The sequence below is a fragment of the Helobdella robusta genome (assembly GCF_000326865.2).
Source record: "Helobdella robusta unplaced genomic scaffold HELROscaffold_97, whole genome shotgun sequence".
Classification (NCBI taxonomy): Eukaryota; Metazoa; Annelida; class Clitellata; order Rhynchobdellida; family Glossiphoniidae; genus Helobdella; species Helobdella robusta.
The window spans coordinates 209,258-232,200 of NW_008705551.1; the positions used below are offsets into that span (position 1 = coordinate 209,258).

Genomic DNA, 22,943 nt, shown 5'->3' on the forward strand with positions numbered 1-22,943 from the left:
TATTTAAGACTTTGTATCATCCAACTTTTTGCAAATCGTGGTCTTCACTTTCTTTAAATTCTGAGTCGCCTGATTCCTAATTTTTCTAATTGTAATTACCCCGCGACCTTTTCTTGACGTTCATTATAAATTTTTTTTAATTTACAAGACTTACAATTATTTCAAAGCATTCGCCTTTTTATCAGTAAAATTTGTAAATACAGATAGTAACTGCAGCCAATTCTTCAGCAGTCCAAACGTTAGCATAGCTGAAACTTCTAAATAACTTCATGACATTTCGAATTAATATTTGCATTTATTTGTCTTTTATGTTTGAATTGTTGTTAGTTGCTCGGTTTTTGTGTTCTTTACTTTATTTTACTCTTTTTTTTAACTTAATGTTTATATCTTACTTGTTGCTTGCTCTCTCTTGCTATTTTATCTCTAACAAGTCTATTTTCTAACTAGCAGAAATTTTTTTAAATTTAAAAAGTTTTAAAAAAATTAGAGCTAAAAGTAAACTTACTAAATATATAAACTAACTTAATAAATTACAGGTAAATTGGTGATTAAACACTAAACAGAAAGATTAAAATTAAACTAAACAGACAAAAAACATGTGTGACAAAAGTGCTAGTGCTAGTAAACAGGAATTAGTGTTGGACACGAAAACAGTGAGAGAAGAAGGGGGAGCAGCAGAGATGTCACCCCCGGTGTCGCCTTCAATCAAGCCTTTCAGAGCCAAAAGAAGTCGAACTCTTTCTGAGTTAGTTTCTTTAGTTTAATTTCTTTAATTATATTATAATTTTTATTTATGTCTGTGGTAAAGTGACATTAGCAAGTGCTTTAGTTTAAAAATGATAATTTATAAATTTGTTACAGCAATAAAAAAGTTTCAAAACAACAGACTGATTAGAAAGTTATCAACCAGTTGTTTCTATCTTTAAATTATTCAATAATAATGGTACTTTACATGGCTGAAAAGATTATATTTTGTTTCTTCATCAGATCAGAGAGAATTCTTGCGGGGCCTTCTTTCTACGGAAAAGTTGATGATTTCTGTAGACAGAAGGGGCATGGCTTTATAAACCCATGTGATGGCGGGGACAAATTATTCTTCCATATATCTGAGTAAGTAAGACAATTTTTTTCAAATTTTAATTTTGATGCGTAAAAGTAAAAAAAAATAAAAATTTGATTTGACTTTTGTTGAAATTTTTTAATAAATAATTTTGTTAACTGTGAAATATTTTTAGCATCGAGGGCGATGTGGTTCCGGTGCCTGGTGATGAGGTGACCTACAAACTTTTCCCCATACCACCGAAAAATCAAAAGCATTCAGCCGTGCATGTCCAGATAACTCGCCCGAAGCCTGAGATTGTGCACGAAACTTGGGATAGCAGAACAAGACCTGAAGATTTTTGACATTGTTGCGTTTGCTCATGATTGGCTGTTTGTTCGTTTCTTCTTGGTGTTTCTGTTGGTTTTTTTGTGATTGGCAGGTCATTTCTTTATTGTGGTTGGATAACTGCTTGTTGTTTTTTTTTCATTACTCTAGTTTTGTTCACACCGTCAAGTTATTTGGTCTGAAATCAAGTCTTCACCTATTGTTACAACCATTACTAATGACTTCTTAATTGTTTGTTTGAAGTTATTACCTTAGTTAACTCCATTCTCATTATTGTTTTCACCATAAAGTTATATATTTTTCTGATTTGTTTGAAAGTTTCACACCAAATAAAAGCAAATAATTAATTAATTGATTCAAATATTGTCTTGCGAAATTGTATTAATTAGCATGGTATCCGTCACATATATTTTTCTTCATTCATTCATTTATGCCCGTTGAAGAAATTTTTTCTTGAATTTCTGAAACAATGGCGGTTTTAAAATTTTGAAGCCAGTTAATTAAGAAACCTATGTTATTGTTTTGTTTGTTAAATTTTGAAAAGTATTATCGCGAAATTATGTATATATACACACACATATATATATATATATATATATATATAATCTTACAAAAGTTTTTTTTAAACATATTTATATTTTTGTATATTCAAACATACAAATTAATATATATCTTTATCTTTTAAGAAACTTTCTATTAAAATCGCCATCTTAATCCTCCAATATATATATATATATATTTGTATGCATATATAGACCATACATACATTTGTATAGATATTAATATTCTTGATTACTGACCATTATTATGAAGTAATATTTTAATTCACACACATCCATCCATCCATCCATGCACTTGATAGTATTTCATTAGCGATTTTTTTTTTTTAAAGTTAATACTAACACTAATGTACGGCTATGAGACGCTTCAATACTGCTATTGCAAAAAGAATACTACGTACTTGTAGTGTGGCTTTTTCCTTACTGGGTAATTGAAAAAGACCATTTACACTATGCTGCTTTGAACAGTTCGGATTATAGTTATAATTATTTATAGTTTTTGCTATATATATATATATATATATATTCGTTTGTGTGTGAGTGTGTGTGTGTGTGTGTGTGTGTGTGTGTGTGTGTGTGTGTGTGTGTGTGTGTGTGTACACGTTACTAAAACAACTAATAATAGTGCTCGGACAGTTTGATTTTGCTTGCGCTCTTGGTGTCGGTGATCATTTATTTAGTATTATTACTAATGATGATTGTTATTATTATTAATATCTTTCTTGTTCTTTCTCTGCTAAATACGGCCATATAAGTATATATATATAAGTATATATTATCTTTATGCGTGTATATACATATACACGTTCATTCTTGTTGAATAGCGTTTTTAAAATTATTCATTATATTCATACATACTTTATATATATATATATATATATATATATATACTGTATTGGTTTATATATATATATATATATACATATATATATATATGTAAATATCCAATATATATATATTTATACAATATTCTATAAATTCTACCGAATGTTTGGCGTTAATACGTTGATATATTCATGTCCCGTTCTTTTTATCATTTCCTCTTTTATTTGGGTTATTTCCTCTATCGTTGCTATGCAGTTATTTGACAGCTTTGATTTTGGAGGATCCTTCCTTGTTATTATCAAAATAATCCATTATCTTCACGTCCCTGATTAATTTATTAATCCCATCTGTCACCTCCGACATCTTAATGTTCATAGGGGTGCAAATGAAACCTAATCCCTTACTCAACAGGCTCATCTGGTCTTCCGTTAGTTGGTGGTTTGAGATGTTCATGACATTCATACGGTTACGCTCTTCCTGCGGACGCGTCCTCCTTACATGTTTTTTTGAGTGAACATCGTGCAGTGGTTTTTACGGTACGCCTCCATAAAGTTCTCCTCGCTCCTACAAGCGTTATTGGATATCGTTTGTCGCCTCATGAACGACTTTATAAGGGCCTGTGAATCCCTTTTTATATTTTCGATGTTGCAGCTGCTGTCCTGGTATGGTAAGATGTTTCTTACTATATCCATTGTCATCTGTCTGTTTGGTTCCTTCGGTGCCGTATTTATTATGATGTTTTTGTGTACCAGATACCCATCTATGCTTTTGGTATCCTTTTCCAGCGAGAGTTTATTCTCTTCTTTAGTTCTTCAACCCCCTTGAAGCAACTGAAAATTATGGTGTTGTTGTCTTCCTTGGTTTTCCATCCAATGGAGCTGGTGGGGATTGGTCTCCTTCCCATCATTGCTGCTCTGGTGGTGGGTGGGATATAGTTTGATGTCTCTCCTTCAGGCATCATATCATCCCCATTTAATTCCTCTATGACCTCCTGTGTCAGGTGGAAGAAATTGTCCAGTGTATACTGTTTCAATGACACATCTTCTTTCTTCTGGTTGCTGTCATTTGCCCTGTCATCCTCCATGTCTGTTTCCCCCTGTACATTGCCCGCTTGGTCCCCATTGGTGTCCACCCTTGCAACCTCCTATGGTATCTGGTTAACATTATTTATATCCTCCAGTTGCTGGTTTGCTGGTTCATCCCCCCAGTCGTTTATAAGTTTATTTTGAATTTTAATAAACTAAACGTTCACCAAAAAACTTTAGTGAGAAAAATTGAAAAAACGAACTACAAACATTAGGTAGAATTTATAGAATATTGTAAAAATTATGGTCTATTACCAAATATATATATATGTATATATATATATATAGATTAAGACTGTCAGAAATGCAATTACTGATGGAATTCACAGCAAAGTGAACATAACGCGGAGCATGCTGGGAATGTCATATATATATATATATATATATATATATATAGAGAGAGAGAGAGAGAGAGGGAAATTTTTTTTGTGTAATCACTTTGCCTCTTCTAATTAATGCTTGCATTCGGTGTTGATGTTTCGAATCCCCGCTGCTCTTTGATTCACTGGTGTGTTATTATTCTGTTGGATGTGTGCGTGCATATGTGTTTGTTTGTGTACGTGTGTATGTGTATATACGTGTGAGTAATGTGTGTTTGGCATGGATTTTTGTCATGGTCATTTTTTCCAAATTTTTTCTTATTACATTGGTGATGTTTAGATTTAGTTTACGTAATTCACTGCTTTTCGTTGTTTTTCAAATCCAGGTAAATAAATGCTCCTGTGTATGTTTGCTAAGAGAACTTTTCAATTCAGTGATGTGGATGTCGCTTTTTGGGTATGATGGTTTATGTTTGTTTAATTGAACTTATTAATTGTTTGTATGTATGTTTGTTTGACTGACTGATTGATTGATTGATTGATTGATTGATTGATTGATTGATTGATTGATTGATTGATTGATTGATTGATTGATTGATTGATTGATTGATTGATTGATTGATTGATTGATTGATTGATTGATTGATTGATTGATTGATTGATTGATTGATTGATTGATTCGTTAACTTTTTTGCATAATGTTTGTACATCAACTTTATTTTTGGAAATAAAATTTGGTTTTCTATAATTGAACTGTTGTATTTTAATACCTTTATAAAAAATACATATTCAATACATTAATTCTTTCTCTCTTCTCTTTCTCTCTCTTTTCTCTCTCTCTCTCTTCTCTCTCTCTCTCTCTATACATATATATATCATATTTTTTGAGAGTCATATGAGTGAAGGACTTTGGTCAACCAAATACAACTGGTTGACTAAATCACATAATTGTTTTATGTTTAAGGAATAAATATGTCAGTTGTATTGTTCGGTTAGAATATATCTATTTAATAAATTGATGGAATGCTACAATAACCGTGGAAAAGAAAGCAAAAATTAACCATATGATAATTATTGTCATCTTGCCGGTTAAGTGTTTTTGGGAAATTCCCAACCTTCCATCTTTGTTATTTTTTTTCTACTTTTATCGTCAGTAAAAACGGTTAATTTGTTAATTAAATTTAGTAAACTTTAATTTTTAAATATTGAAAAAATGCGTTGGAAATTTGATAGAGATAATTACGAGATTTACAAATGTTTCATGTGTCTACACGTCCGTACTGGCACTCTGATCCTAGGACTCTTACATTCGGTCAGTAAGTTCCTCTCTAACTGAACGTACTAACATAGGATAGAATAAACATTACTTTTTAACTTTTCTCCTAATTGATTAGATATGTGTGTCAAAAAATCACTTGAAAATTCTAAAATTTTTCTAATTGATTAGGTTCTGTATATTGGGGTCATTGCTTTCCTCACTTGCTCCTTCTTTCATCCGGAATGGATCCAGAAATTATCGTTCAACAACAACATCACGTCTGGAGAAACTAATCCACTTTTAAACAACAACAACAACTACATCAACAACAACAACAATAAGATGATCAATGTTGTTGATCAGAGCAACAAAAATCCTCCTTTGATGATGCCATTGATGCAAGAAATGAATCATAATAGCATGAATAACATCAACAACAATAATAATTACAGCACTCAAGCTACTACCATACATTATCGCTCCTCAAAAGAGTTCATTTTTGGTAAATTTTTTCATTTATTAATAAATTACAATCTTTCAACTATTCTTATATAACTTACTATCTGTGCTGGCATTTTATTTCATATTTAATTCCACATAAAATATATTTTAAATAATTTATATTAAATATAATAATTATTTTTCAAATATATTTCCAGATAATATTTTGATTCTCCTTTTTCTTTCTATTGGATTTCTGTCTCTCTCCTTAGTTCTTGTTTATGGAACGCTCACAGTAATTTTTTTACATAATAATTTTTTTTTCAGATTAATAATAATTATTTTAAAATATAGAGTAATTAATAATACTAATAAGTATTCATGGTACCGGATCGTGTGCTAAGTTATTGCAATGTGGTAAAAAGAAATAAATTAATGGCTCTCTTTTGAAAATAATAAATAATTTGAATTCTTATTCATATTTCTTTAAAATTTGAGAATTTATCAAACTTAATTATAGTAATTATAATTAATTATAATCATTATATTTAATTTTGGTTATAATTATTTTCATAACTTTAAATTGAAACATTTCCTGGATAAATTTTTCATTTTCCCTTTAAGGGGGTCTCCCAGTATATAACCCCATTTTTCTGTATCCAAGTTTTCACCCTTTGCTTAACTGGAATGACTATGCTGGGTTACTTCTCTGACATTCCTAACCTCAAGAAATGGATCACTTCTATTGTTAGTTTTATTTTAGTATTTTATTTTGTTCTCTTTTGTCTGCTTGTTTATTTGTGTGTGTGTGTGTGTGTGTGTGTGTGTGTGTGTGTGTGTGTCTGCAAGTTTGTGGTGGGATTGGTCCTGTGTATATGCATTCATGCATACAATAATTCTTGGTTTAACAATTAATAATTAATCATTCACTTATTTTACATATTTTATTGGTCCTTTTTTCATTTATCATAAATTTTTATTGATTGATTGACTTACTGATTAATTAGTTGATGGATTGATCAATTGATTGATGGATTGATTGATTGATTGATTGATTGATTGATTGATTGATTGATTGATTGATTGATTGACTGATTGATTGACTGATTGATTGACTGATTGATTGACTGATTGATTGATTGACTGATTGATTGATTGAATTTTATTAATCTTTTTCACAGCCTGATTTTCCATTGAAATCAAAAATCAAGTGCTTGGACAATGATCAGCTGACTTTACTTTCTGTCATCTTCTCTGTCTCCATTCTCTCAATCATGGTCTGTATTCATTATTATTATTATTAATATTATTTTGTTATTGTTGTTATTGTTATTTTTATTATTATTATTGCTGACTTACTGGTTATAATAAGGTGAAATACGTTTGCCGTCTGGTCTGCATTTAATTATATTAGCTGTCCATGAATGAAGATCATGATAATGAGAGCTGATATACAATAGATGAATAAATTACGATAATTAGCCGCTAACAGTGAATGTATTATGTTAATTAGATGTACTGCATTGGTGTGGTGTGGGGCTGTTATAAGTACCTGAAGTACAGGGAGCTATTTTCCGGTTCGTCGGATCGCATCAGGAATTACAATGCCAACCCCAATGCCAACTCTCTTGATGATACAGAGGTTGGTGATTGTTTGTGTGTGTGTGTGTGTGTGCGTGCGTGCTCGCGCTCCTGTGTCTGTCTGTATGTGTTTGTTTGGTCTGTATGTGTTTGTTGATAAACTGTTTAGATGCATGCTCATATGAACAATCCTAGTTGTACCTACCTACATTAGATTGTATGCTTGGTGTGTGTTTGTTCGTTGTTGAGCTTGTTGAAAAACCGTTTAGGTATATCTTTACCCAAGCAGGTTACAATTTTTGTTCTTTTGAGATGAGAATTTTTTGTTGAATGCCTAATCAAATAGATGCTCCTGCCGCCAAAGTACGAAGATGTGATCAGGATGTCACTTGAACAGACTCCTCCCCCTGCTTATCACGACGAAAACTGATTGGCTGTCTAATTGTTTGATTGATTAGTTCATTGATTGAGTGATGGTGGTTGCCTGGCTGATTTAATGATGGAGACTTTGGTAGGTTGGTTAATTTAATGAGATTGGCTGGTTGATTTAACGGTGGTGAGTTTGATTGGATGGTTTATTGACCAATTACTTTGCTAATTGATTGATTGGTCCATTGATTGATTAACATAGATTGATTGTTGTATTGATTGATTAATTGATTGAGTGATTGATTTATTGATTGATGCAGAGAATCTTTAAATTGTAAATGGTTTGACTATTAAAAAAACAATTGTATATGTTAATCTATTGATAACAATCATACATTTTGACTATCCTACTTGATAACTCGTTTTCTCTACATTATTTTTAACTTCTTTGGTTATAGTAGTAATAAAACTAATTATTTTATTATTGCCATTTCAATTTTTTTAATTACTACCCAGTAGTTTGCAGAGTAATTTTTAATAAAGTGGTTTCCACTACGTATGATACGCAGACGTAAATAAAATGATCGGTTAATTAAATTTTTTTCTAAATTTTCTTCCAACTCAACAACTCTTGTAATGTAATAACAATATTTTCATTTTACCATTCTCAATTCACTAACATGGTATTTTATTCCATTTGATCATATATATATATATATATATATATATATATATATATATATATATATATATATATATATATATATATATATATATATATATACAATATTCTATATTTCACCCATTATCAAATTATCAATTTATGACAAAAAAATGACAACCTCTCTTTCAACCCGGCGCTTATCCCACAACGAAAACAAAGAAGTAATAAAAACTAGCATCGTAAATAGTGACAAAGAAGAATATGATGCTATCGATGAAGAAAAGGAGACCAAAGAAGATGACCAGCCAATTAAGAAACCTGACACCTAATTCGCATCAAAGTTCAATTTTACAACACCAAAGTTAATTTTTACAACGTCAAAGTTAATCTTGACAAAGTCAATATTTCCCTATATATACAACAAGGAGCACTGACGATGATTCATTCGGAATCGAAATATGGCCTTATTTGCAGCATGAATTCGAAAAATAAGTTTATTTTGAATTTTAATAAACTAAACGTTCACCAAAAAACTTTAGTGAGAAAAATCGAAAAAACGAACTACAAACATATTAACGCCAAACATTCGGTAGAATTTATAGAATATTGTAAAAATTATGGTCTATTACCAACATATTTATATATATATATATATATATATATATATATATATATATGTTTATCTATATATATGCATCCGAAAATTTATGAAATCTGCATTAATTATGGTCTATTACTAGCATTCACCAAAAAATATATTTATGTGTATATATATATATATATATATATATATATATATATATATTATTAATGAAAATCACAGATTTCATTTTCAACTCAACAAACTTCTCAATGATTTCCAGTCTACCGTTAGAAAAATCGAAAAATTAATCAGGAAGCTAAATAGCTCGGCGGAACAAGCCTTTATTTTCATCAAGAATTGCATTTCTGACAGTCTTAATTCACATTGTACGTCCTAACTCTGGACAACAACAACAACAACAACACACGTTTAGACGACATTTTCCCCGAGATCGGGGGTTGCCGTTTGGCTACCTATGATGAAACCGAAATACCCCTCGACGCCATTCTGCCGGATACTGAGAGCCATTGTCACTTCTGTCATCATAAGTAATTTATTTGGCTAATTTTTACGCAGGGCGCCCTTCCTTACGCAACCACAGTTATAAGCGGTGGGCCTAGCCTTTGATGATCCAACATCACTCACAAGGCAGTGAGGGTCAGTTTAATGTCCTAACTCTGGACGCTAAGCAAAAATTGATTGATTAAAACATATTGTAATTATTTTGTTTACTATCTGCAAATGTAAATGTGTGGTAAGAAATTTATTTTATGTTTTAGTCAATGTTTTGTTCAGTTTTTAATTTTAGAAATTTTTACTTCTTTTTTTTCAATTTTTTTCCCTACAATGCCAATTAAAACTGTTACAAAAATTTAATTTAAATTTGTCTTCTATTGTTTATTTTCTTTCTTTGATTAATTTTCTATTTACATGTGTTTATATGTAGACGCTCTCTAATAATTTCTGTTCTTGTATCTCATTACCTAATATTACTCATTAAAATGACAGAAAGACAAACAAATAATTTTATTCAATTGCGTCATATACAGATATATATATGTACATCTTTTTTTTGTTTTCTATATACATATTTTTTCTTAGAAACATATATATATATATATATATATATATATATATATATATATATATATATATATATATATATATATATATATATATATGTTTGTGTGTGTGTGCATACCTTGTAACAACGAGATGTTATTCTTACCTATTGGTCGCGACACCTCAATTTGAGTTTCTTGGTTATAATAATTGAGTTGTGTTATCTTAAACCTTATTCGGCAGGCTACTGACGAGTCTCGTGAGAGACGAAACGTACGTCTGGCCTATGGCGGGTAATGGTTTACCAATAACATATATATATATATACATATATATATATATATTTATATATGTACTGGATTAAAACTGTCAGAAATGTAATTATTTATGAAAATCACAGCTTGTTAATTTAAAAATTAAACAGGAAGCTAACTAATGCGGAACATGTGATTTTCATCTATAATTGCTTATGTATTTTTTGTATATATATAACATATATTGTTGCTTAACATTTCCTGGTTGAATTGAATTATTGTAATAAATGGTTTAATTAACTAAATTTCATATACTTTTTATTTCTTATTTTATTAACTGTAAGTATGTATGCGTGTATGTGTGTGTTTATGTATGTGTGTGTTTATGTATGTGTGTCATATAGGAATTCGAACAGATATCTCTGATTTTGATAGTATCAGGTTTAAAAATCGAACTATACTATAAACCATAGTGAGTGTTAGTTAAGTAATGCTTAACGATAACCGTTTGATCGCTACAAGATACTATCTTAATCAAAAATTTCAGTTGTAAGATGAAGAAGTAATTATGCAAATGTCATTCTAATTTAACTTTCTGGTAATTTATTCCAAAAACACATGATTTTTATCATGTGATTGTTCACTTTTAATTTATTTAAAACTATTTTCAGAAACGTTTGATGTTCATTATTCGCTATCAAGTTTTAACGATTCGATTTGTGTTTTGAAGCGTTTGAAGCTGTTTATTTTGAAGTTTTGTTTTAATTTTTAAAACAATTATAAATTTTCTATAATTGTTTTGTATATTTTTTTAAATAACTGCTTTTTTTCAAAGTTGGAAATAGTTTTGCAAAATGACTGAAAACGATGGTAATACATATATCTTATTTCGTTGTTTGTTTTTTTCTGTTTACTTTTAAATACAATTTCAACCTCATTTTTCAATCTTCTAACTGATGCCGAGCCTCATTTATTTTATTTTTTCATTCATTTTATTTATTTATTCAAACATCATGATCTAAACAATATGAAAAAACTATTTCCAAACTTGAAATTTGATTCAATCTGTATACAATTCAATAATTTACTTTGTGTGTGTGTTCGTTTTTTAATTAACTTAAATTTTGACTATAGTTTTTTAATTTAATATTTTCATTCCTATTTTAATAAAAATAAACCATGTCCGAACGGGACCCATTGTTAGTGCGATCGAGAGCGCCATCTACATCGTCATCATCTCCAGTTGTCAGTCGAGTTAATGTTTGTGGTATTGTATTGTAATTTAATTTAATTAAAATTTAAAAAATATAATATGTTGCATTTGCTTGAATGAATTTTAATAATATATTATATTGATGAATAATCTGTATTTGAATTTTTTTATTAAATTATTAATTTGAGACGCTTTACAATTTTAAACTAAAATTAACTTGTCTTAAATTACCAGTCTTAAAAAACCTAAAACTGAAATAAAAGATGTTACGTTATAAAATGATGATTAACTATAATTATATCATCAGAATGTAAATATATAATAATAATTTAACATTGATAGTAGTTATCAATAAATTTCTGTTTACATTACATTGTTATGTAATCTGTATGCATTTTTCATTGTTTATATTTGAAATTTAACTACTAGAATTTCATGAAGATATCGTGTGAGTGCGTGTGTGTGTGTGTGTGCGCGTGTGTGTGTGTGTGTGTAGCAGTGATAAATAAAATAAACAAAATCATATGCTTAATGTTAATTAAATATAATCTGTATTTTATTATGTTAGTTAGAATGTTGATATGTTTCCGCCATTGAGAGCAGTTTCTTTATGGTATAGATTAATTTTGTCTTTTAATTTGGTTTCTTTGGTAAATTTAGAGGAAAAAACTTGTATGACATCTCGATATAGATCATATTACATCTCTTAAATTGACTAATTACCCTAATTGAAATATATACGAAATGGTAATATTAATGAGGGTTTTATGAACAATAAAATAGTGTAAAATATGTGAAATCTCCAATTTTGTGGGAAAAAAAATGATGCAGATGTACAGCAGAAGGACAGTCCTACAATCAATAAATGAGGATTCGTTAAATAGCCTCCCAGACGACGATGACAACATCATCCAACTAAGCGACGACAACGATGATCAAAATAGACACGGTGTGGCCACTACTTTTTGCTGCTGTCGAGTTAAAAACGTAGAGGCTGACAACAACGACAATCTTGGTGAAGAGTTTGGCCATCTTGACGCAAAACTTGAGGTGGGTGGGACGAGACAAAGTTCTTTCTGAGATATTTAATTTTCTAAATTTTGAAGGTTTTTTATTATCATCATCAAAGGAAATATTATTTGAGGTGTTTGGTTCTTAGGTGTTTATTTGTTATGTATTTTTTTTTGTCTGAATATTTTCATTTGCTTCTTTTCAAAATTTTAAAAAGACAGAAACATCTGAAAAGAGATTTTTCTTGGTTTTAAAAGAGAGAGAGAGAAAAAAAGAGATGAAAAGGCTAGTGAAAGAGAGAGAGAAGAGAGTGAAAAGAGAGAGAAAGGGAAAGCATTGAATGAGATAATAATTAATTTCTTTTAAAGTGAAATTTGAATTAGAAAGCAGTATGAAACAATTAATAATTGATATCATTTGTTCATTCACGTTGTTGTTATCGGTGTATTTTTGCACCCCCATCAGAGTCTAACCTATGACAACTGTGAAAATGAGGTCTACTTATCAGAGGAGAGGAACATTACATACAATGTACGTTTGTTGTTGCATACAGATACGCACATACATCCACACACACATACATACACGCACACACACATACATACATACGTCCATACATACATACAAACACATACATACATTCCTCACACACACACACACACACACACACACACACACACACACACACACACACACACACACACATACATACATTCATTCAAACAAAACACACATACATCCCACACACACACATACACATAAACAAACACACACACATACATTTCCACATACGTACAAACTAATTTCCTGTCAGAAATTAAAGCTCAAAAGTTTCTCTCGCTGGCTTGTTATGCTGTTGATCGGAGTCGTAACTGCGCTAATAGCCTGCCTGATAGATGTTAGCGTTCATCAATTGTCCCATGTTAAGTTCAGCCTATTGGCTAAATGTATGTTTGTTTATTTTTGTGTGTGTGTGTATGCGTATGTATGTGTGTGTGTTTTGTATGTTTGGATGTATGCGTACAACAAAGGATACACAGTAACGCAGACGCGCATAAAAATATGGTGATTTTTACATTAGCAAAGACGTACATACATGCGTACACTATCTAATAATGAATCCCAAGCACAACTGCTACGTTCGTACACACTTGCAAGCGCGCGCGCACACACATACACGTACACACGCGCGCACACACACAAACACACACACACAAGTCTACAATGAAGGATTAAACATGACCCCAACTGCCTCGTTGTTCCGACCGATGTTGATGTGGTGTGCCTGGAATGTTTCTTTCGTCGCGATTGCCTCCTTCCTTACTGTCTTTGGAGAGGTTGGTTGATTCACTGGATACTCATGAAATAATAACGACTATCTGGGTTGTAATAAAATATAATAAAAATAATATAAAAATATAATTTATGAAATATTTTTCAAGCCCGTAGCGGCTAGCAGTGGCATACCTCAGATCAAGTGCTACCTCAACGGCGTGAAGATACCTAGAGTGGTTAGGATCAAGACCCTTTTTTGCAAGGTCGTCGGGGTCACGTGCTCTGTCCTGGGAGGTCTCGTTGTTGGCAAGGTCGGTTGCTGATTGGTCGAGTGAATGACCTATATTATTGGTTGGTCATGGATTTGTGTGTGGTGTGTGTGTGTGTGATTGTGATGATGAGGGCGATAATGATTGTGATGACGACGACTACGATGATTGTGGTGATGATGATGACGTCACAGGAGGGTCCAATGATCCACTCGGGGGCCGTTGTAGCAGCAGGCATTTCACAGGGGAGATCCACCACTTTTGGTTTTGACCTGAAGGTAGGTTCCTTCATTCATTCGTTTATTCAGTTTCTCCTTCATTCCTTCCTTCATTCATTCGTTCGTTCGTTTATTTATAATGGTTACTAATATTTTCTTTTGGCATTTTTCTAACACAAAATTTTTTTTTTCTCCCCAAACACGAAACACGCAACACAGTCAATACTACCGAACTTCATAACGCAGATGTTCGCGTTTTTTCGAACCGACCAGGAAAAAAGAGATTTTATCTCTGGGGGGGCAGCTGCCGGGGTTTCCGCGGCTTTCGGGGCCCCCATGGGTGGGGTTCTTTTTAGTCTTGAAGAGGGTGCCAGCTTTTGGAATCAATCTCTTACTTGGAGAATTGTTAGTGATTTTTTTTCTGATTGTTTTTTTTCATAGCTAGTTTGCTTGCATGCATAGCTTATTTATTAATATTTTCTTACTCGTTGTTTATTAATTAAATAATTATTTGTTGGTTAATTAATTAATTAATTGCAATTAGTTGCTCATAATTATATTTGTTTCTTCGTTGAGGCAGTTTTTTGCGTCGATAGTCTCAACTTTTGTACTGAACGTGGTCCTGAGCTGGTACCACGGAGTCCCTTGGGAGCTCTCACATCCGGGTCTCATCAATTTCGGGAAATTCCAGGTTCGTAACAACAACAATAATAATATTAATTGTTATTATTATTATTAATATTTGTATTATTATTATTGTGGAAAAATTGTTGTACGTCAGGATATGAAGTATGATATGCGTGAGATTCCGCTCTTCATCTTGATTGGAATCATTGGTGGCCTTTTGGGAGCCCTCTTCAATTACATCAACTTGAAGCTAACACTCTTTAGATTAAAGTTAGTTAGTGTGCTATGGCCGTTTTGGTTTTTATTTTATCATTCCTTATTTATTAGTAGTTTTATTGTAGCTTTGTCTCTATGAAATTTTACAAATTTTAATTATTCTTAGTCCGTTTATAATTTTTTCAACTTTTCCAATTTTATCTCCGCCTGCAGAAACATAAGTAGGGGATGGATGAAGTTCACGGAATGTCTTCTGATTGCCAGCACCAGCACCATGGCCGCATTCCTCCTCATCTATTTCAACAAAGATTGTCAGCCAATAGGAAAAGATCCCAATCCCAATCCTTTACAGGTTTTCCGGGGGTCTAAACTTTCTGGACTTTCCTAACTCTGGATAATGTCCAATCTATTGCGCATTTTTTCATCTCTCTTTCCATTTTTTTAAATTATCGAAACTTATCGCTAATTTTTCTTAATTACGGAAATGAGCGTCACCCGAAAATTACATTGCTTAAGTTTCTAGCGTTTATAGTTTGTTCTTGGGTATGAATTTAAAGGTTTTCGTCTTTAATTAAACAAAAAAGATTGATTTTTTGAATTAATTTTAAAGTGCGTTTAAATTAAATTATTAAGTTATTTTGCCCGGACGGTCATTCTAGTTCAATGGCAACGTTGTGGTTTCAGTCGCCTGAATCTAGTCTCAAGAGTTTGTTCCACGATCCTTTCGGTAAGTTCTTCATCTCTTAAAACTTCTTTCGCTCATTTGTAAAATACTACCGTTCTAATTAACAATGCTAATATTCATATCAATAATTACGAAGTTATTACCTCACAATCACGTATTTTCACCTTATTCTAATTTTTTTAATTTTCTCTCTTTCTCACTTCTCTACTTCCAACAACCCCAGGATCATACGATCACGTAACCCTGCTTCTCTTCTTTGTCGTCTACTTCTTCCTGGCCTGCTGGACATATGGTATGTCGGTGCCCAGCGGAGTTTTCATCCCGTCGTTGGTCATCGGGGCATCTTGGGGACGACTTTTTAGTATCCCCTTGAAATTCATCTGGCCCGGACAGTCCGTTAGTTAGGGACTATTGGTGATTTATAGTTTTTCTAGGGGGTTTTAGGGATGATCACGTAAAATTAGGAATTGGTCGGGTGGATTTTGTGTTGTCTTTTTGAGAGGTTTTTAGAGAACTTTCCGTTTCTGTGAACGTTCATTTGGATTCTGTGTCAGTGTTTTTGTTTTTATGTATTGTTGGTTTTGTTTCTATGTTTGTTTGTGTTTGTTTGTTTGTTGATATATTTATATATTTTATTCTAATCTAAACCAATCAACAATTAGGAATGGATACATCCTGGCAAATTTGCATTGCTTGGAGCTGCATCTCAGCTGGGTAGTTTTCTCACTAATTTTTATAATTACTTTTGTTATTATTATTGTTGTTATTATTATTATTGTTATTATTGTTATCGTTAAAGGTGGCATCGTAAGAATGACACTCAGTCTCACTGTAATTTTAATTGAAGCTACAGGTTTGTCTGTCTTGCGTTGAAATTTTCATCCATATTATTATTATTATTGTTAATTATTATTATATTAATTATAATAATTATTAGGATCCATTATTCATTATTATTATTGTTGTTATAATTAGGCAGTATATCGTTCGGTCTTCCTCTCATGATCGTCCTGATGGTTGCTAAGTGGACTGGAGATTTATTCAACATGGTCAGATTGCTGTATATACACGCACCACACACACACACACACACACACAAACACGTACACAAATAAATACAAGTTTACACACAAATTCACACGTACACACACGCACATACAGGGTATATACGACACACACATACACATACAAGGCGTTCCATTCCTTGGCTGGGAACCTCCAGAGATGACATCTGACACGCTAGCTAGGTAATTCTTTCAATTAATATTATATGAAAGTTACCCTACTACATGACCCAAATAACATAACCCGCTTAACGTGACCCGATTAACTTGACCCAATTAGAGAGGTGATGAGTCATCCGGTGACGACGTTTTGTGAAGTTGAATCAGTGAGGACGGTGGTAGAAACGTTGACGAACGAAAGTCACGATGCATTCCCCGTGGTCAAAAGGTCGATTGGGTCAAGGGTCAGAGTTAAATTTTTTATTATTTTAATAATTATTTCAAATGATTCGTAATTAACAATTATACGCTGTTCATCAGTCTACAGATGAGATTATAATTTGTGAAACGTTCGGACTGTTAACTGGCCTGATAACTAGATCACAGCTCATTGTACTGCTCAATCACAAAGTTAGAACTGCTTGTTACCGTTTTTATATTTCTTGATTTTATTATTATAATTATAAAATTTATGATACTATTTTTGTTTAAAAGTACTTCATTCGACACTACGATGATGAGACGACAAACGAGCAGCTAACATTATCTCACTTTAGAGACATCTACCCTAGATTTCCTAAGATTCAGGTCAGTCTGATGAAATGACCTTGTCTTGGGCAGTGGCTCGATTGCTCTAAATTAATCTAAACCCACACTTACCATGTCTCAATTTAAATGAATCTCAGTCTACATGTTAATCACACGTTCGTAAAATCCTGTTCATTGTTGTATTCTAGTTAGTAGTTAAATTTCAGAGGCTCTAAGTTGATGCTAAGCGTTATACGCTATATAAATTAAACTATAATAATAATTATAATATTTATTAATAATAATAATAATTAATTTGTAGGACGTGGTCCTCTCAGAGGAGGACATGAACCGTCATATTGACCTGCGCAACATCATGAACCCAGCACCGTACACAGTATACGATGTTAGAGTTGTAACATTTCAGATATAACATTTAGTGAAATCACCTTAATGATTAGCTTCCTCGCGATATACATTACAATTTGAATTATTGATATTTTAATATATTAAAATAATATTTTCTTTTAAGAATACGACCTTGCCCCGAATATTCAAGTTATTTAGAGGTCTTGGCTTGTCACACTTAATGGTCATCGACAAGTATAACGAGGTATATATATATATATATATACACGTATATATGAACTCTTATTACGTAATTAATCGTCGTCAATACCTAATCGCTTATCATCACTCACTTAACTACCCTTATTTCCTATGTAATTACTTAATTATTCAATTAATTAGTTAATAGGAATAGTAACCAGGAAAGACCTCGCCAGGTACCATTGCAGTAGGAAGCATTTCTGGAGCAAGCCTGTCGTCTATGAACTACCCATGGCCACACAACAAATCGAGAAATGAAAATAAAATTAGGACCGTCGTCTATATTTAGCATTTATTTAATGTATATGTATATATATATATATTGTATATATACGCAACAATTCAGATATATGTGTATTATATACGTATATTAATGTTTTTTTTAAAGTATGTAGAAATTAAACTAAAATCATGTGCCTTAGTAATTTTAGCATGCATTTATCTACGCACTTTAAATTATTTATTTATTTAATTATTTATTTATTTCATTAACTGTCACAAAACGCATTTATATTATATACGTGAGATCTAAATGCACAGTGATGTAAATATTTATAGACATATATATATGCATATTTATATTGTATTTTAACATTGGTTATTAGGTTGCATTTTAAAATTTTCAAACGAATCTATCTACCACTGCTATTTTTATTTAATTCCGGGTCAATGCAATGCAGCCCCTGAACCCATACTCCACTTAATTTAACATAAATGTTTATACTTTGTGATTTAAAATTTTGTGTGTATATATATATATTTTTGTTAGAAACGGTATTAGAACAAAGATATTTTTAAAAATCATACATTATGTCATTACATAGAATTTTCAAAATGAAAAAAAATGATTTTATGATTTTGATTGCTTCAAAATTTTCTCAGTTTCTTTGGCCTTTGTTTTAAATTCCTCTATTCTAGCCATGTGATGTTTGCTCTGTAGTTAAAAATATTTTTGTTAATTTTTAATCAAAATAAAATTTAATTTGAATAATAAATTAGAAATCAGAAAGTTTAAACAAATTTCTTCATAAAAAAACGAAACAAAGAAATGGAATTTTTTTTAAATAGAAAAAAAAACTGACAGTGATAAATATTTGTACGTCAGTTTCAAAATCTATGCACTCCTCGACTGTTAGGTCTTCAAACTTTTTTCTACTCAAGAGCAAGACGTAGGGACATTTTTTCGAGTGATCCTTATGTTCTTTCCTATATGAAATTCATTTAGTTAGCGTCTAAAAAATAGTTGGTTTAGTTGTTAAATTTGTTAACTAAAACACACAAAAATTAAAGATTACAATAAAGTATACTCAAAGTAAATGTAAACTAAAGATGAATGATTAAAGAAACAGAAATGAAAAACCCTCAGACAAAACAAACATAGGATCATCTGTGATATCCCAGCCATCGAGTTCCTTACAACAGGCAAAACACTTCACTGCATCATCATCATTGTCTTGGTACAACTTGTAGAATCCTGCACTGGCTAACTAAAAATGATGAATTTGAATTAACATAATATTAAAATTAATTAACTTTTAACACTAGCAATTGCTAATGAGTTGATTAATGAGTTTTTTTATTTTTTAAAATAGTTTGTAAACATAGTTTTTTTTAGAGAAGTGAGACTTAGGACTTTGGGTTTTTAGACCTTACAGCTTTTAATAAACAACATATTATACAACATGGTAAAGGTAAGTAAATCTAAATAACTGAATAAAATACTAAATTTACTACTGCACTTTGACTTTATTTCATGAATCACAGCTTAAAATAAATTAATTAAATAAATTAAAATTAAGATTCAAATTTAGTTAAAAAATTTTATTATTTGATTTGTTGGGCATTACAGTTTTTTAAAGACCAGCAAAAAAGTTGATTGAAAGATTGAATAAACAAAGACTAAAAATTAATTACAGATGAATTAACAATTTTGAATTTACATATTTACATTTATTACAGTTTACTACGTTTACAATAGTGATCTGATACCTTCGTTGGAATGCAGGCACCTTCAGTTATCGGCCATTTTTGGAATGTTTGAAGGCGTTTTTCTATGAAAAACATATTCTGGAATAATTCATACTCCTCCATCTTATTTTTGTTTGTTTTTATAAATTGAAAAAATTTATCAAAGAAGAAAATTTTTACGAATTACTTTCCAAAAACAGTTTAAAAAAATTAATTCGCGGGATGGAAATTGTGTAAAAGTGGATTCGATTAATTTCTGTTTCCTTTTAACTGCTTCCACGGTCTCCGAAGGTCGCATTTTGTTTTATAACTAACTCTCATTACGATAAAACACTAAAAGGCAGAATTGGATTTACGATGTATTATAATTTGATATAAATTTCATAAAATCGATCCTAGAACGATTTAATTTGTTTAATTGGGTGACGATTTACACGTGACGAGGTTTTAGGCACGTGTTGGAATTCCACAACTTATAAATAACAACGTCATTATATATATTCGAATATGCTTATCCTATTGATAGCGATCAGGCGAGTTTTTTTAATTTGTGCGCAGTAATTTCGTCAAAAGTTTTGAATTTTTAAAAAGAATTAAATAGAGGGCCTTGGCCGTCAAAATAGCTGGTACGTTTTTAAAGCGATGAGTTTACAATCATTAATTGAAGCAGCAAAGTTTATTGATTGTGTATCAACAACAACAACAAAGGCGACTTCAGATCAAAGTAACGTTTGGATTTTTTAATAAATTGATTTAATTAACCAATTGAATGTTATTATTTTGTTTTGTTTGGTGATGTTTTTGGTGGAATTTGTGATTTAATGCTTTTTTAAATTAAATGTGTAAAAATTAAAAAAGGCTTGCTTGATGACTGTCCTCTCACATGAAACATGCTATCTATTATATATTCATGAGATGAGTGATTGTGTTGTTTGAACTTGAATCTCAATAACTATTTTTTGTTTAGATAAAAGACAAGATAATAATTTCATAGTTTGTTTGAAAAATGATGAAGAAGATGATCTAAATCAGATTGAGCGCTCGCCAAACAGCGTAAAAAACGATAACAGAGACGTAAAAAAGTTTGTTTACATTTTACTTTACTTGGATGGGATTTTCCATGCTGCCATTAAATTTAAAAGTTAATCTAAATAATAAAACAGTTTTTTTGAAAGTTGTTTATAATACTCAATTTTTACACTATTTTACAGAACAAGATCAAAAGAAGCACATAAAAATTTAGAAAAAAATAGGTGAGTAGTTCAAAATTCATCCAATTTGATGCTCAATGCATTCCATATTACATGCATTGTTGACAAGCTAAAAAAAACTTTTGTACAAAAATTATTGCACTAAGTTTGTACAAAAATTTTCAATTAATAGATAATTTTATGTAAATTCAGTCCCAAAACCCTAAAATTAGTAAAATGCTTCTAATATTTTCATCATGCTAGACGTGCCCACATCAGGGACTGCTACAGTAACTTGATTGACGTCTTTCCTATGGGATTCCCTAAGAGACCATCTAATCTTGATATCATTCAGTATGCTATTGGTTACATACAGGTATGCATGTATGTATGTCTCTATAAATGTGTGCGTGTGTGTGTGCGTGCGTGTTTGATTGTGTTTATACACGTGTGCAAATAAATGTTGTAAGATTGCGTCACAATTGACAAGTTCCTTTCAATTCCAATTAATCTTCACAGATATTAGAGCGGGAATTCAAGAGGTTGGACGAAGAGTTGAGGAAGGAATTTGAATTGTTTCAACTGTTGCAAGCCAGACTAGGCGGTACCGATGATGACGTCATGTCAACCTTTTCCTTTTTTGATGACGACGTCGATATTTCCTCAGCCTCCGCATCTTCTGTAGATAACAACACTTTAGACGTTGAAAATACCGTCGCCTACGGCACCGACTCCATTTCGCCTATACCAATTTTGTTGCTAGACCATCAGCAGCAACAACTACTACTACAACAACAACAACAATTTTACATTTTCTGTCCTGTTAGCTTTGAAACACTGTTATCTGCGACGACAGCATTAACGACTACAGCAGCAGCGGTAGTAGCTGCCACAGACGCTAGGCCAGTACCAACAACGACAACGAATAATAATATAATAACATAGTAATAACGAAACATAATTATAACATTAATAATGGTGATAATAATGGTAAAAGTGATGTGAAAGTGACGAGGTGCAATGGTGATGTGAGGAGATTTTAACAGTTGTAGACATCACACGCACGCACGCACACACACATTGTCATTCTTATCGTCGTTTTTTATTTATATTATTATTATTCTAATAAGATAAATAAATATTCCGGTAATCTGCATTACAAACAAATCTATTACAAACACTGCTCAATAGCTATAAATACTTTTGAAATATCTCCAGTTGGTTTCTATAATTTTACTCTTTCATTGTTTAAAGTTAACGACGAGTTGATAGAGACTGTTATAAGGTTATCATACGGCATTTATTGCGACAGAAGCAATTTATGATATAAATATTGAATATATTTCACTGCTCTGTACTTTTATTTTGAATTGAGCATAGTGGTTTTATATTGACATTTCATTATTTCACCATTTCATAGTTTTAATTATTTATTACCCGGGCTTTGAATAAGAGAGTTCTCATTAGCACAAAAAAGAATAAAATACCTCTCTTTCTCTCTCTCTCTCTCTCTCTCTCTCTC

At 31.3% G+C, this 22,943-nt stretch overlaps 5 protein-coding genes across 5 annotated transcripts; 4 read left to right on the plus strand and 1 right to left on the minus strand.

Annotated features, from left to right (window-relative positions):
* Positions 1 to 72: 72 nt before the first annotated feature.
* On the plus strand, positions 73 to 2,350 carry HELRODRAFT_104567 (hypothetical protein). Its single transcript, XM_009033743.1, has 4 exons — positions 73 to 238; positions 588 to 745; positions 988 to 1,110; positions 1,236 to 2,350. Exons 2-4 carry the CDS (start codon positions 597 to 599, stop codon positions 1,402 to 1,404), a joined length of 441 nt encoding a protein of 146 aa, XP_009031991.1. The 5' UTR covers positions 73 to 238; positions 588 to 596; the 3' UTR covers positions 1,405 to 2,350.
* Positions 2,351 to 3,532: 1,182 nt separating this feature from the next.
* HELRODRAFT_183026 (hypothetical protein) lies at positions 3,533 to 3,856 on the minus strand (the record flags this gene model as incomplete). The annotated part of the gene is made up of 1 exon (XM_009033744.1): positions 3,533 to 3,856. The coding sequence occupies one exon, from the start codon at positions 3,854 to 3,856 to the stop codon at positions 3,533 to 3,535; it is 324 nt and encodes a 107-aa protein (XP_009031992.1).
* A 1,482-nt stretch (positions 3,857 to 5,338) lies between these two features.
* On the plus strand, positions 5,339 to 7,887 carry HELRODRAFT_194757 (hypothetical protein; the record flags this gene model as incomplete). The annotated part of the gene is made up of 4 exons (XM_009033745.1): positions 5,339 to 5,489; positions 5,625 to 5,786; positions 7,390 to 7,518; positions 7,804 to 7,887. The coding sequence occupies exons 1-4, from the start codon at positions 5,391 to 5,393 to the stop codon at positions 7,885 to 7,887; spliced, it is 474 nt and encodes a 157-aa protein (XP_009031993.1). The 5' UTR covers positions 5,339 to 5,390.
* A 4,537-nt stretch (positions 7,888 to 12,424) lies between these two features.
* On the plus strand, positions 12,425 to 19,252 carry HELRODRAFT_194758 (hypothetical protein; the record flags this gene model as incomplete). The annotated part of the gene is made up of 22 exons (XM_009033746.1): positions 12,425 to 12,652; positions 13,079 to 13,144; positions 13,428 to 13,560; positions 13,832 to 13,950; positions 14,056 to 14,199; positions 14,352 to 14,435; positions 14,622 to 14,780; positions 14,956 to 15,066; positions 15,157 to 15,272; positions 15,432 to 15,570; positions 15,852 to 15,945; positions 16,127 to 16,299; positions 16,566 to 16,617; positions 16,703 to 16,756; positions 16,879 to 16,952; positions 17,065 to 17,150; positions 17,248 to 17,371; positions 17,448 to 17,537; positions 17,622 to 17,714; positions 17,977 to 18,060; positions 18,187 to 18,267; positions 18,405 to 19,252. 22 exons carry the CDS (start codon positions 12,425 to 12,427, stop codon positions 18,519 to 18,521), a joined length of 2,421 nt encoding a protein of 806 aa, XP_009031994.1. The 3' UTR covers positions 18,522 to 19,252.
* Positions 19,253 to 20,769: 1,517 nt separating this feature from the next.
* On the plus strand, positions 20,770 to 22,905 carry HELRODRAFT_194759 (hypothetical protein). Its single transcript, XM_009033747.1, has 7 exons — positions 20,770 to 20,937; positions 21,199 to 21,313; positions 21,443 to 21,484; positions 21,686 to 21,797; positions 21,941 to 22,496; positions 22,590 to 22,677; positions 22,729 to 22,905. Exons 1-5 carry the CDS (start codon positions 20,874 to 20,876, stop codon positions 22,364 to 22,366), a joined length of 759 nt encoding a protein of 252 aa, XP_009031995.1. The 5' UTR covers positions 20,770 to 20,873; the 3' UTR covers positions 22,367 to 22,496; positions 22,590 to 22,677; positions 22,729 to 22,905.
* Positions 22,906 to 22,943: the final 38 nt, after the last annotated feature.

Coding starts and splice junctions, on each gene's coding strand:
- HELRODRAFT_194759 (XM_009033747.1), top strand. CDS start 20,874: ATGAGTTTACAATCATTAATTGAAGCAGCAAAGTTTATTGATTGTGTA. Junction 20,938..21,198: donor TGTATCAACAACAACAACAA/AGGCGACTTCAG, acceptor TTTTTTGTTTAG/ATAAAAGACAAGATAATAAT. Junction 21,798..21,940: donor ATGCTATTGGTTACATACAG/GTATGCATGTAT, acceptor TAATCTTCACAG/ATATTAGAGCGGGAATTCAA.
- HELRODRAFT_104567 (XM_009033743.1), top strand. CDS start 597: ATGTGTGACAAAAGTGCTAGTGCTAGTAAACAGGAATTAGTGTTGGAC. Junction 746..987: donor AGAAGTCGAACTCTTTCTGA/GTTAGTTTCTTT, acceptor TTTCTTCATCAG/ATCAGAGAGAATTCTTGCGG. Junction 1,111..1,235: donor TTATTCTTCCATATATCTGA/GTAAGTAAGACA, acceptor AAATATTTTTAG/CATCGAGGGCGATGTGGTTC.